At 37.1% G+C, this 15751-nt stretch overlaps 2 protein-coding genes across 2 annotated transcripts; both read right to left on the minus strand.

Moving 5' to 3' along the window:
- Positions 1–20: 20 nt before the first annotated feature.
- acta1b (actin alpha 1, skeletal muscle b) lies at positions 21–4997 on the minus strand. Its single transcript, XM_079855576.1, has 7 exons — positions 4328–4997; positions 3313–3452; positions 2897–3221; positions 2577–2738; positions 1689–1880; positions 1425–1606; positions 21–1322 (listed from the first exon to the last, which is right to left on the minus strand). Exons 2-7 carry the CDS (start codon positions 3439–3441, stop codon positions 1179–1181), a joined length of 1134 nt encoding a protein of 377 aa, XP_079711702.1. The 5' UTR covers positions 3442–3452; positions 4328–4997; the 3' UTR covers positions 21–1178.
- Positions 4998–6226: 1229 nt separating this feature from the next.
- abcb10 (ATP-binding cassette, sub-family B (MDR/TAP), member 10) lies at positions 6227–15105 on the minus strand. The gene is made up of 13 exons (XM_079855577.1): positions 14215–15105; positions 13561–13761; positions 12699–12901; positions 12356–12490; positions 12084–12230; positions 11798–11933; positions 10865–10960; positions 10544–10753; positions 10358–10437; positions 10094–10274; positions 9942–9985; positions 9822–9856; positions 6227–7536 (listed from the first exon to the last, which is right to left on the minus strand). Exons 1-13 carry the CDS (start codon positions 14633–14635, stop codon positions 7281–7283), a joined length of 2145 nt encoding a protein of 714 aa, XP_079711703.1. The 5' UTR covers positions 14636–15105; the 3' UTR covers positions 6227–7280.
- Between the last annotated feature and the right edge of the window lie 646 nt (positions 15106–15751).

Raw genomic sequence — 15751 nt, forward strand, 5'->3', positions numbered from 1 at the left:
ACCTCACAGAGGAGGTGTTTGGGGTCTTAAAAGTATTGATTTTTTTATACGTGTTGTTGTTTATAGCCTTTGAACAGCATTTTAAACCACCACAAAACTCGTTACACTGCGATAAGTATACTCACGTGAACATTTGTGCCAGAAAGAAGCCATATACTGTCATCATTTATTGCGTGTGCTATTCACACATTAACATATGGAAGATGGTGCTTATCTGGAAAAACCAGACCAGACCACAAAAACCTCCTATAAAATAATCACCCTTTTGACCACAAGGATTTTGAAACATGCACATTTTAGTTTTAGGATTTGTGACTCATTCATGGCAAATTGAAATCTTAAAATAAGTTCTGTGCATGTGATTGAAAACGTTAATCCTTTTAATATATATATGTTATTTATTCTCTTTGATGGATTGGTGTAGCTCATTGCATTCAGGTCAGAAGAGGTCAACTTTCTCTATTTTCAGGAATATTGGAAGGGTTAAATTAACTTTTGTGTGACCATATGATGACTTTTTGATTTTTGTAAACTTAAATACTTTGTACACTAAGCAAACTGCACTATGAATCTTACTTTATCAGCTATGCTTCCTGAAAATAATTAGATCATACTTTTTTGCTTTTCAGCAACACTCTAGATCACTAACCCCCAGTTTCACAGACAGACTAAAATTCATGTTTGAGCTGTTTCAACCGACCTATATTAAAATATGTCAGTGCCATTGTTTTGTCTCAAGATGCACACCAGTAATGTTTTTTTCTTCTAAGGTATGTTTATAAAAGCTACTTAAATGCCCTCATTTTACCAAAAGCCTAATCCTGGCTTAATCTAAGCCCTGTCTGTAAAACTGGGCCTAAGTTTCCAGTTTCAAGTCAAACAATTTATTATCACAAACGTGTCACAAAAACCAAATAATGGACTTTAATAAATTAATGACTATTTATGTACAGATTACAGTCTTGTGATAGACAACACGGTATAACAGTTTTCTGGATCTTGATTGTGTCTATTTGGACAATGCTGGAGCCTGCCTCATCGTGTTCCTGCTTGGTAATCCAGGGTATGTAACACATGGGTACAAAATAAATCTGTACCAAAGCTGTCCCATAATGATGAATGTCCAGTATTCTCTATTATTGCGTGATCCACAGCAAACGGATGCAGATGATTTGGATTTAGAAGCACTTGCGGTGGACAATGCTGGGGCCTGCCTCATCGTATTCCTGCTTGGTGATCCACATCTGCTGGAAGGTGGACAGGGAAGCCAGGATGGAGCCACCGATCCATACGGAGTATTTACGCTCAGGTGGGGCAATGATCTGTCAGAATGAGGAGACACATGAGCATATCAGTGATGCATATTGCTATATCAATAGGGAACAGGAGCATGTTAAAAGATAACCACAGATGCATTACAGTACCTTGATCTTCATTGTGCTGGGGGCCAGTGCGGTGATCTCCTTCTGCATACGGTCAGCAATACCTGGGTACATGGTAGTACCACCTGACAAGACATTGTTGGCATACAGGTCCTTCCTGATGTCAATGTCGCACTTCATGATGCTGTTGTAGGCGGTCTCATGGATTCCAGCTGACTCCATACCTGTTCAGAAACACCTTATTAATCAAACTAAAAGCCATATAGAAAAACGCAGCATTTTTTAATAGTGTTTGTTTTTACGCACCAATGAAAGAAGGCTGGAAGAGGGTCTCTGGGCAACGGAAACGCTCATTACCAATAGTGATGACCTGGCCGTCGGGCAACTCATAGCTTTTCTCCAGGGAAGAGGAAGAGGCGGCAGTGGCCATCTCATTCTCAAAGTCCAGAGCCACGTAGCACAGCTTCTCCTTGATGTCACGGACAATCTCACGCTCAGCTGTAAACGGAGTGTATAAGTCAGTCAGTTGTTTCCAACATTACAACAAAACAAATCAAAAATTGTATAGGAAAAGTTTGGGGTAGGTCTGAATTTTTGAAAGATGTCTCTTATGCTCACCAAGGCTGCATTTATTTAATCAAAACAAAACAAACAGCTACAGTTTAAAAGAACAGCTGATTGTCATTACTCATTCTAATATGCTAATATGCTGATTTGGTGTTCAAGAAAATATTCTTCGTAATATTAGCAATGTTGAAAACCGTCGTGCTGCTATATATTTTTGTGAAAACTGATACTTTTTTTCAGTTTTCTTTGAAAACTTTAAAATTCAAAAGAAAATCATTTATTTCAAATAGAAATGTTTTGTAATATTTTTTAAGTATTTACTGACACTTTTGATTAATTTAATGCATTCTTGCTGAATAAAAGTATTAATTTCTTTAAAAAAAAACTGTATGGTAGTAAAAACGGTAGTGTATATCCAACAATGACTTATATGATAAATTAGAAACAAAACTTTGGCCAATAACCATTATGGTACTAAAATATTGTGCATCCCTCAACAAATGCAACAAATATGAGTTGAAAGACACATTTGAAAAGAAATTCGATGAGTTATTGTGACAAATCTTATGTAAACAGAAGAAAACAACACAGAAATGATTGTGAAATAGAAAAATTGCATTTTCCTACCAGTTGTGACGAAAGAATATCCACGCTCGGTCAGGATCTTCATGAGGTAGTCGGTCAGATCCCGACCAGCCAGATCCAGACGCATGATGGCGTGGGGCAGAGCGTAACCCTCATAGATGGGGACATTGTGGGACACACCATCACCAGAGTCCAGCACAATACCTTAAATATAGAAAAACAGGTCAGAAAAGGCTTAGAAATTAGCACATTTCTTTGCAGATATGTAAAACTGCTCGTTAGATCCCTTAAAGTTATTTGTAAATTAGATCTTCAAAATATATGATTAGTGGGAGTGTTAAGTGTTAAAATAATTGCCTCACCAGTGGTACGGCCAGAAGCGTACAGGGACAGCACAGCCTGAATGGCCACATACATGGCTGGGACGTTGAAGGTCTCGAACATGATCTGGGTCATCTTCTCACGGTTAGCCTTGGGGTTAAGAGGAGCTTCAGTCAGAAGAGTTGGGTGCTCCTCAGGGGCCACGCGGAGCTCGTTGTAGAAGGTATGGTGCCAGATCTTCTCCATATCATCCCAGTTGGTTATGATACCGTGCTCGATGGGGTACTTCAAAGTGAGGATACCCCTCTTGCTCTGAGCTTCATCTCCTACGTATGAGTCCTTCTGACCCATACCCACCATGACACCCTGGAAGAAGAAAAACGGTATTTTTAATGTTGCAAATGTTACAATAGCTAAAGCTTGTTAATTATTTTAAAAATGACGAAATGCAACATACCTGGTGACGGGGGCGACCAACGATGGAGGGGAAGACGGCTCTGGGGGCGTCATCACCAGCAAATCCAGCCTTGACCAGGCCTGAACCGTTGTCGCACACCAGGGCGGTGGTCTCTTCGTCGTCACACATCTTGATGGATTCTAATGAGGGACATAACACACTCTCATAGCAAATTGTAACTATACGTTGTGGTGAATAATTCATATGATCAGATTTGTACGTTTTTGTACGCTCTGCTTACCCCCCACTGATGGTTAAGTTTAGGGGTAGACCTTCATACTTACTCTTCTAAAAAATTCACATTGTATGAATCCATACGAAACCACCTTGTAAAATAGTTGCGTGTTCTCGGATTGAACATTGAGAAATATTGGATTGGGTGCAGCCTTGTGCAAAAAGTTAAATTGAATTAAGTGATTCTTCTAGTCTTTGTTTTTAACTTAATTTTCTTTATAAATCAGCAATGAAAATCCAAGTGGTTAAAAAGTGATGATCCAGTGATGACTGCAGGTTGTAACTTTGATTTTAGTTAAAATTTACAGCAGCAATTAAAATTTGTTACTAACTAAACTGTACTTTTTTTTTACCATGTACAACAAGTGCTATAGAAATGGAAACATTAATGAATAAATCAAGTAGTAATAAAGTAATATTATTAGTTATGACCTTTTGTTATAAATCTATATAACTCTTAGAGATGTTTATAATAGGCTATTCATATTTTTAAATACATATTAATTTTCTAATATATGATTCTTACATGCTGTCACGTCAAGTATACGAATGTATATGAATGACAAATCAAAATATACAAATAATCTATTATAAATGCATTCAATGATTAATTTATGAAAATACAATATTCTTTATGCTCGATCAACCTATTGCAAACCCTTTAGTTATATCTCGTAGACGTTGACGTTAGTTGCCTTACATTGACTAAAAGTTTTTTCTGTTAGTCCGCGTGACTGCACTAGTTAGTAGCACATGGGTTTGTTTAATCCTTTTCTCTTACCTTTCTCTGATGAAGCTCAGTGCAGAACACAACCGCTGATGGATCCAGTCACGGACTGACTGACCCATGAAAACCTTATATACTCTTCGTGTTTGTCCCCATGCGCACTATTGAGGATATGTGTTCAGTTGGAGTTTTCCCCATCCTTCAACCATATTAGGCTTTTGCAGGGCAAGCGAGGGGTGACTTCCTAGTGAAGCGGCGTGTCTCCCGCTATCCCTAGGTTCGTAGTGAGCATGACTGTCCTTCTATGGTTTGACAGTCGTCATTTCAGTCCACAGCTTGAGCTGTATATGGTGTGGGGGCGGTGTTGATGTTGCTTCTAGCCATTTCCCACATGCTTCCTATGTCAATTGTAAGATACGTTTAGAGATTTGTGCACTGCCAATATTTTATCTCATTATTCTCATATACTTTGCGCAGTGTTGGTGAAGTAGGTCCGAAATGAAATCTGGACCAAAGAGATATTGTGTGAAATTAAGTAAAATAATGTTATAACAGGCTATTATTATTATTATATCAACAAAATGTAAAAAACAAAATAGTGATTGTAATGTGTAGCTAAACTGTATGTTTAGCAGTTAATATAGCCTAATAAGTGATTTATTGTTGCAAGTGATGTTATAAAACACCTCCCCCGCTAACAAGCATATTTACAATAGTCATAAGTGAATTGTGGGTAGGTAGTCTGATCTTTTATAGAATTGCATTTTCTATTTTAGACTCTGGAGGACATTTGGACCATCTGTTCACAACTCAACTACAGCCAGTTTTCTAAATGAATTAGATGGTGTTCATGTCAGCTTATTCAGTTTAATTTAATTAATTGATAACCCGATAGGTTTGTATTTGTGGGTTATTTTTAGGTGCTTATATATTTTTCAATCTTTTTTTTTTTTTTGTGGTCGTTTTTCTCTAAACCCTATAGTCTATATGTTCTGAAAATAAGTCTTAAAGGGATAGTTCACCAAAAAATAAAAATGCCATCATCATTTACTCATCCACATGTTGTTCTAAACATGTTTGGGTTTATTTCTTCCGTTGAACGCAAAATAAGAAATTTTGGTAACTAAACAGTTGACAGTAGCCGTTGACTTCCATGTTATTATTTATTTCATTGGAAGTCACTGACAACTGTCAACTGTTTAATTACCAACATTTTTCAAAATATCTTCTTTTGTGTTCAAGAAAGAAACTTATACAGGTTTGGAACAACTTGAGGGTAAGTGATGACAAAATTAAATTTTTTAGGGGAACTATCCCTTTAATGTGCTATTTTGCTTTTTAAGTAAATCTTGTTATAAGATATATAGATATATTGCTATAAGATATATAGATATATTTGCTGGAAAACAAGACAAAAAAAAATTATTATGATTCCTAGTGATGATTTCTTTTTCCAGTGCCGGGAGGTGTGTGGCTGCTCTGCATGCTTTACTCGAGAGGCCCGTCTCTGCAAGCAGATACCCTGCCATAGTTGGCCCTTGAGCTTATGTTGAGTCGATGAAGGGAACAGCCACAGTCACAGAGGGTAAGCAGCTTACAACACAGCCTGAGCTACAACCTCCCTGCTTGAACTTAATCAGACTTTGTGGATCAGTTTCTGAGGATAAGAGAGGGGCACAATGAGGGCAATTAATGAAACCACTTTATCGCTGAGGTGTAGAAGTCGAGTTGCTTACTAATAAGCATAACCATTTTGGAGACTGAACAGTCTCTTGCATCATCAATAATTTTCCATAATAGATCCCCCTTTTTACTTAACCCACTTTTGCTGACACTTGGTTTCAAGAATAGCTTGTAACTTATTTTCAAGGGTCAACAGCACCCTCTTTTGGCAACTCAAGTTGTTTAAATGTTCTCGATGACATGGCAGTGTTGTAAATAATGTTTCAATGTAATTTCAATGTTTCAATGTAATTTATTAAGAAGAGTACAGATAAAACAATAGAAAATAAAAAAACAACAGTCAAACATACATTTCACTAACTGAAACCTAATAAGTTACCACACGAAATATTAAAATCTTCTAAAATTCTGTATAGATTTAATCTTGTCCTAATGGTACATATATAAATATATATTGTCTGCAAGTAAAAATCTCTCTCTTATAGTGTCTGTTTTCAAGTACAACCGAGACAATAATATATATCCTTTTTTCTTTTACAATAGTTTTAACAGGTGCCTTTTAAAACAGTATCTTCATTACTGACAAAAAGTTGAAGTTGGATTTCATCCCAGTAAAAGCTTTGAGGTTTATGATTTAGGCACGATACATTGACATCTGTGTCATTAACAAAGGCGATAAGAATAGACAGAAGCACCATTGTTTCTGTAATTCCCCTACCCCGCAATAAACAGAATTAATTTGTGTAAACTGTTCATAAATCATTCTTGAGGCAATTTTCCCATTGAATCAAATGCAAGAATTCACTTTTTTTTAATGGTTTTATGTATCCTTTACACAGAAATGAGTTCTGCTCATGTATCATGAATAAGGCCCTATGTACACTTCAATAAACTGATTATCACCTGATTCTTAATAAATGACTGACATGATTTATTACAAGTAGTAGTAGCATCAAGTAACTTGGTCTCATATTTCAAATCTACTTCATATCCCTTTCAAGCTTTTCCATTCAAATGTATTAATGTTTTTCTTGGGCTATGAAAGCATAAAACTATTTTAAAAGCAGTGTTTTTTGCAACTCTGACGAGTATTAAATCATGTCCACAGCATGTACGCTGTGACTGTCTGCCATTGTAATTAACAATGATCAGTATACAACTGGTTTCCAGTTACTTGGCAGTTTATGACACTGCAAAAGCTAAATAGCTACATTTCAGTCTTAGTCATTTCAGAGTGCCCAAAAACACAATAAAACATATCAAGAGCATTTTAGGATGTTTGAATGTGTGCACTCTCTTTGTTGTCTTTAAATGACTGTTTCTCCTATTTGTAGAGAGCCTTTTTTTGCTCGGACTGCAGGAAGGCCTGCTTCTCCATCAGCTTGTGGAAGAGCCCCTGGTCATTGGCAAGGAGTTGGGCATGGCTGCCGATCTCCATCACGCGGTGCTGGTCCAGCACAGCCACGGAATCTGCGCTCTGGATGGTGGAGAGACGGTGAGCGATGATCAACACTGTGCGACCGTCCAGCAGCCTCTCTAATGCTTCCTGTACCAGAAACTCATTCTCTGCATCCAGAGCACTGAAACAGAGACCAGGGCAAGTCTTAATTATATAGAGCAGATACAGTATATTCTCATCATCATGACACAAGCCATCAATGCTTAAGGTTCTGTACAAAATCATGGCAACAATATCGATTTTTAAAGATTGTACATTACAGTACTGACAAACACAATGAAACAAGTTGATGATAAAGTCAAGACTTTGACTTGTCCTTCAATGACCCTGAAAGGATGATGTCATGATGATGTTTGTTTGTTTTTTGGAGTAGTTCACTATTATTTTAAAAATGGAAAGATATGATTGTAAAAGGATTTACACATAACCTGAGGACACATCTTTTAAAATAATACATTGTTAACTAAAATATGAACTAAAATATATATGATATATAGACAAAGAATAAAGACATATCTAAAAAGCAAGAGCTAACTAGCTTTTAAAGTTATAAAAGTTGGAAAAAATGGTGGCGGGACAAGCCAAAAAGATACAGTGGTGGTCAAAATTGATGGCACCCCTGATAAATATGATAAAAAATGGCTGTAAAAAATAAATCTGCATTGTTTATCCTTTTGATCTTTCATTAAAAAAAAAATCACAAAAATCTAACCTTTCATTGAAGTAAAAGAATTGAAAGTGGGGGGTAAATCACATTATAAAATAAATGTTTTTCTCCAAAACACGCTGGCCATAATTGTTGGCACCCTGTTATTAAATACTTTTTGCAACCTCCTTTTGCCAAGATAACTGCTCTGAGTTTTCTTCTATAATGCCTGATGAGTTTGGAGAACACCTGACAAGAGATCAGAGACCATTCCTCCATACAGAATCTCTCCAGATCCTTCAGATTCACAAGTTCATGTTGGTGCTTCTCCTCTTCAGTTCAGCCCACTAATTTTCTATAGTGTTCAGTTTAGGGGACTGGGACGGTCATGGCAGAAGCTTCATTTTGTGCTCAGTTGCCCATTTTTGTGTTGATTTTGATGTTTTTTTTGGATCGTTGTCCTGAATGAAGATCCAACCGCGGCCCATTATAAGATTTCTAGCAGAGGCCGTCAGGTTTTGATTTTTTATCTGTTTGTATTTGATGGAATCCATAATACCATAATACCATGTATCTGAACAAGATGTCCAGGACCTCCAGCAAATAAATAGGCCCACAACATATAAGATTCAGCAGTATATTTAACCGTAGGCATGGGGTACTTTTTATCCCTGTTTGCACCAAACACATCTGGTGGGTTTGCTGCCAAAAAGCCCTTTTTTTTGTTTCATCTGACCATAGAATCCGGTCCCTTTTGAAGATCCAGTCGTGTCTGACAACTGAATATGCTGGAGTTTACTTTTGGAGGAGCGAGGAGGATTTTTCTTGAAACCCTCCCAAACAACATGTGGTGATGTAGGGGTTGTTTGATATTTTTTTTTAGGCTTTCTGACCCCCAAGACTCAACTAATCTCTGTAATTCTCCATCTATGATCCTTGGAGAGTCTTTGGCCACTCAAACTATCCTCCTCACCGTCCATTAATACAATATAGACACACATCCACTTCCTGGCAGATTCGTAACATCTTTAGTTGATTATGACTTCTTAATTATTGCCCTGATGGTCAAAATGGGGATTTTCAATTCTTTAGATGTTTTTTTACAGCCACTTTCTATTTTGTGAAGCTCAACAATCTTTTGCTGCACATCAGAACTATATTCTTTGGTTTTCCTCATTGTGATTGATGATTCAGGGGATTTGGCCTTTGTGTTTCCTCATATTTAAACTCCTGTGAAACAAGAAGTCATAGCTGGACAATTTCATGTTCCTAGTCACCCTGGTGTGCTAAAAAAGGCAAATATTAATGGGAATATACTTCAGAGATATTTTTCTCATAAAAAATTCTAGGGGTGCCAACAATTATGGCCAGCGTGTTTTGGAGAAAAACATTTATTTCATAATGTGATTTACCCCCCAATTTCAATTTTTTGAAGGAAAGATCAAAAGGATAAACAATGCAGATTTATTTTTTACAGCCATTTTTTATCATATTTACCAGGGGTGCCATCAATTTTGACCATGACTGTATATATATATATATATATATATATATATATATATATATATATATATAGTCGTATGACTCATTTAGGAATTTAGAAAATCATTAAAAAAATCTCCACATGTTAAAAATGTTATAATTCTTTTATTTATTAATTTTTTTTATTTATTGTTATTAAACTTCTCATTTATCCATCAATTTATTTTTAAGTACTGTACATGTTCATTATAAGTTGAAGTAATCAAACAGCATCTCACCTTGTGGCTTCATCCAATAAAAGTATTTTGGGATTCTGTGAAAAGCATCAAATAAGCATGAGATCAAGGTAAACAAAATAACATTTACAATTCAGTCTAATCCTAAAGAGGACAGATTACCTTCAGCAGGGCTCGTGCTATGGCAACTCTCTGCTTTTGTCCTCCTGTTCATTCAACAAATCAGTGTAGTTATGCATTAATTGTCAAGTGAATTACAAACAGACAGATTTGCCCCGTCACAAACATGAGTTTCACTGGAGGTTTTTTCCTACCTGACAGCAGTACCCCCTTCTCTCCTACCAGTGTATCATAGCCCTTAGGGAAATCCTGGATGAAGTCATGAGCATTGGCTATTTGTGCTGCCCTGTAGATGTCCTCTACTGTGACCTGACTTGGGTCTGTCGCCCCATAAGCGATGTTCTCAGCAATGGAACAGGAAAAAAGAACCGGCTCCTACAAAAAACATATTCACACGCAGAAATGAGTAAAATGGAGGTAGGATATGGTCTAATTCTTTCTTCTGGTGGCTTTCTTACCTGGCTTACAGTACCAATGCGACTCCTCAGCCAGTAAGGATTCAAGTCTCGCACATCACGGCCATCAACAGTGACCACACCTGCATTTAAATAAAAACTACACATGTATCTCTGCATTTTTACTGCTGTCATATCTTAGTTATTATTACCTTATTATTCCACTATGTTCTTACTTTCAGTTCTCACCTGAATCAGGATCATACAGTCGGAGTAACAAAGACACCAGTGTGGATTTGCCAGAGCCACTGGATCCCACTACTGCCATTACTGACCCCGCCGGCACAGACAAACTTAGATCCTGGAAGATGGGTGAATCCTTTCTCGTTGGGTATGCAAAACACACATTGCGAAACTCCAGTTCTCCTTTAAACTGCTCTGGTTTTAACACAAGCCCCTCTAAAGAAGAAGAAGAAAAAAAAGAAGATAATTACGTTACTTCCATTCACATATGAAAAGATAAAAGTATTGTGCATTTTAGGCATTATTTAGAAAGGAAATTCTATTTACCATTGAGGGGAAATTCCGGCTTTCGGTCCAAGAGTTCCCATAGACGAGTCCCAGCACCAAGTCCCTTCATCAACTCGGAATAGAATGAGCTGAAACCTTAAATTAATCCACAGAAAGTTGTAGAGTACTTTAAAAACTTCTACACAGAACAAAAATGACAGCTAAACAGGTTTCTACCTATGAATAAGGCCCAGTGTTCCACCGCCACAAGAGCGGTTTTGTTGGGAAATCCCAACAGAACTGTGTTGAAAGAAACCTATTCTTTTCTACATGTTGCACACTGGCTACAAAAGTTATAACGCTTGCCTTGGGACCCAATGACATAAATTAAGTGAATTATATGTAAACCAGCCCATGAGGAATTTGAAAATGAAGTCCAGGATATGGCTGAACTGAAAAGTTTATCAGAAAATTTATATATGTTGAGGGACATAAACTACCTTTCCAAAATCTGGGGTTGAAATGATTTATTAACATTTTTGAAAGAAGTTTCTTATGCTAAAAAACGATGGATTCATTTTTATCAAAAATACAGTAAAAACAGTAATATTGTGAAATTTAAAATAACTTTTAATAATTTTTTCATATATTTTAAAACTACATTTATTCCTATGAAGGCAAAGCTGCATTTTGGTGTCACATGGTCCTTCAAAAATCATTCTGGTGCTCAAGAAACATTTATTATTATTATCATTGTTGAAGTTTTTTGTGGAAAATGTGATACTTTGACAAATAAGTTTCTTTGACAAATAGTAAGGTCAAAAGAACAGCATTTTTAAAACAAAATTTTAATATTGTGTAAAATTATAAATGTCTTTACTGTCACTTTTGATGAATAAAAGTATTAGTTTCTATAAAAAAAACCTTACTGACCCCAAACTTTTGAACAGTAGTGTATATTCATATAGTGTTGCTCTGAGCTAACTTCTTCACCTGCGATGCTGATGCCTACCCAGAAGGCATACATTAGGAAAGAAGAGAGCTGCCCAACGGTCATGGCTTCATTGGCCATCAGCAGACCTCCCTTATACAACACACTCAGGATGATGATATTTCCACTCAGTCCCGTCTGCAACAGAAATGAAAACATCAGAGCAGAAGAACTGGACTGGACAAATGATCTTAAACTGCCTTACTGATTAAATACTACTTTTAAACAGTCAGTTCTGATAATCATGCAATACAACTTAAACATCTACACAAGTAAGATGAATCTCACCACTCCATAGAATCCAGCGGAAAGCACAGCCTCTTTCTTAGCTAGTTCAAAAATATGGTCAACCTTTTCTGAGTACTTCTGCACCTCTGTCAGCTCTTTTCCAAAAGCCCGGACTGTCCGGATGTTGCTGATCCTCTCTTCTGCCAACTAGGATATGTATTACATTACACTTACAATAGAGCAATGAATGATTCAGCAGTCAAATTATTACTGTCCAAAGGCTTAGTCATATCTGCAATAAAACCCCATTAAAAGGAAACATGACCTCTTACCTGTGTGGCCTCTGCCAATGCATCCTGTGTGCGTCTTGATATGGATCGTAGGAATCTACCGAAAATTACAGCCAGGCAGGCAATAGGAGGAACAACCATCAGCACAAAGGCTGCCAGACTAGGTGACACATATAACTGAGAAAGAGAAAGAGAAAGAGTTGAATTAGTCAGTGATGATAAAAATAGATGCATGAGTTTTAGAAACAGATGAGGAAGTAATGGGAATTAAATGTTTTTATATAAAGCAGAATCATGGCGGCTAGTTTCACATGAGTGCAGTTGAAATGTGATATTCGTAAAGAGAATTAGCTGCTAAAATGTCAAACAATCACAAGCGTCTCACCATCATGCCGACCCCGGCCCCCGCCTGGGCGAGGGATCGCAGCCCATCAGACAGGTTGTCAGTGAGACAGCGTCCAACGATGGCCGTGTCTGCCGAAAGCCGGTTAATGAGCTCACCCGTTCGGGTCTTATCAAAGAATCCCACCTCCTGCTTCAAAATCGAGGAGAAAAGGGTTTCGCGCAAGTTTCGCACAATCTGTTGCCCTGTGAAAGCAGAGAAAGACTTGTTAAAACACGAGCACAGTAATGCATGCTGGTCAACTCAATGAATCTCATGGAATGATTCTAATTAATGTAGTAAAGAAATAGACGTAAGCATTCAATAAAGACGTAGACTACCTTTTAAAAGTTTGGGGTTGATGAGATGTTTTTTTTTTTTTTTTTTTAAAGAAGTGCTCACCAAGGCTATATTTATTTGATCAAAAATACAGTAAAACATAATATTGTAAAGTATTATTACAAATTAAAATATATTTTAAAATGTAATTGATTCCTGTGACAGCAAAGCTGAATTTTCAGCATAATTTCTCCGGTCTTCAGTGTCACATGATCCTTCAGAAATCATTATAAAATTCTGATTTCCTGCTCAAGAAACATTTCTTATTGTTATCAATGTTGAAAACAGTTCTGATGCTTAATATTTTTGTAGAAACCGTTGTACAACCGTATTTTCAGTAGTCTGTTCAAGAAAGTTCAAAAGAACCACATTTATTTTAAATTCTAAATGTCTTTATTAATGCATCTTTGCTGATTAAAAGTTAGGAGAACTAAATAAAAAAATCTTATTGACCCTAAACTTTTGAACGGTAAAAACGACAAAATTCTCTATAAAGCATCTTTGTAATTTCACGTGGAGACTTCACCTGAGATTTGCATCAGGTAGACACGAGCAGCATTTGCAGCGCCTCCACAGAGGAAGACACCGGTTAGCATGAAGCACAGGGAGGTAAGGGAGGCGGTGAAGTCCTCTGTGGAGCTAGAGTAGATGGTGTCTATCACTTTTCCCAGAAAGAATGGCGCAGACATGGTGACAGAGCTGGCGATCACCAGAAAGCCCACGGCAGCTACGAGGAGAGTCAGAAAGTCATTCACAAAGTAAAAAATAAGTGACAAACAAAATATCCATTCATTAATCAGGTACATTTAGCAGAAGATATATTTGCACAAGTGGATTTTGTTGTTGTTGATGATTTCCTTTGTTTTGACAGTCATTTACATTCTTTTCTTTTTATATTTTCGATATAAAAATTAAGATACACAGTTTACAAATTGATTATTGGTCTATTTTATTTCACAAAATTAATATCTAGCGAATTCGTTGAAAATTAATGTATGTTCTTCAAACATTTATGTATCTCTTATTAGTAAATGAAAAGTGCCACAATCTGGTATATTTATCATGGTCAATTTTTGTAAAGGATGTAAAACTCTACATAGGGATTAATCTCAGAAAACTGTCAAAACCAATCAAGAGCCTCCGGATGTAAGTAAACACAGAACATAAGCATTTGACTTGCCTGTCAGTCTCCATCGTTGAGGATACGCCAGCTGTAGCAACTTATTGACATCTTCTGAGGGTACAGGCAACGTGTTTGAGGTTTTAACCTTACTCTCCTGATTTACCACAGTCTTTGAGGTTTGTTTGGAGTCTGTAGATGTGCTATAGAGAGCAACCGTGTGTCTGGAGTGTGTCCACATACTCTTGGGTAAAAATAACCCTCCAGTTTTGAGACATGAGAGCCTGGACATGTTTCTTCTCGTATACACAGGCAACGCAAGGACATCAAATGATCCATTTTTGCCCAATTGACTTCTCCGCGGTGTTCTTGATGTCCGATTAGCCAAATGATACACTGTATCTGACCGAGAGCAGGTAATGTTACACTGTTGCAGTTTCCCGATTGTAAATCTTGTCATTCGCAACATTGTCCCATTCATTTGGAGAAAACGACGAGCAAAACGAAGTTTACGAGTCTTAACTAATCATAATCTATCGAAACTTACTGTATAAAGTCAGGCGGGCAAATCATCGAGCAGCTGTAAAAGTGGATTGTCTGGACTCACTTTTGACTGCATGACACTTTTGTCAGTAGAAAGACTGACTTATTGTAGGCCGGGGGTCGACGGTTACTGAGGTTTATCTGTTCCTGACAGTTTTCACATCCAGAACTCGTTTGCGTTATCTTCACACACGCCCAGCGCATTCACTGGAAGCGCCCTGTCACTAAAACCTGCTGCAAGACATCTGTCGGTCTTTATTCAGCACAACGCCAATGACTGTTCCAGTAACAGAAAAGTGCCATTTGGAGTGTTTTAAAATAAATTAAGAATAAAAAGGTGACCCCGGTGATTTCCTTGACTTTCGAGGAAGCGAAGAGCTATTACGTCATTAAATCGATCTTCGTCATAGAGTTTAACACGGAGATGTCGCGTTGGCCTAATCGTTTGCGCCGCCATCTTGGAACGGTCAACAAGGAGAACTATATTATACACAGAGAGAGAGATTACTATATTAATGTATACTGCTATTTATTATGATTTAGTAATGAATGAGTAATGAATAAATATATTATGAGTGTTTTTGGATAGCTAGATTCATTCATCTCACTCCTTGATCAGCTGTATTATTATTATTATTATTATTATTATTATTGTTTACTAAAACTCAGTTTATATCTTCTACATACATGCACAATTGGTCGACGTTTATGATAACCCCAATCTTGTGAAAATCGGTTGGAAGTGGGCCGAAATGCTGCCTATTGCACACACGGACGGATCTTGACCTTTCCAATATGGCGGAACTGCATATACACGGCAGCTAATGCGGAATCTACTTATGTAGTTCTATGGTCTCTGACGAAACCACTCTCAGACATGATAAGTCAAAAAGTTGAATCAACCGTATCAGACAACAAGTGTTGTATCTGTTTACATGATATCTAATTATTATTTAGCCACCGTTGTGGGTTTTTTGACATTTCTCTGTGAATCCACTGTGAATTAACTATCATGTCTATGAACCAGTTTCAAATGTTGAATCTCGTTCTCGAT

Source organism: Squalius cephalus (genome assembly GCF_949319135.1).
Source record: "Squalius cephalus genome assembly, chromosome: 21".
Classification (NCBI taxonomy): Eukaryota; Metazoa; Chordata; class Actinopteri; order Cypriniformes; family Leuciscidae; genus Squalius; species Squalius cephalus.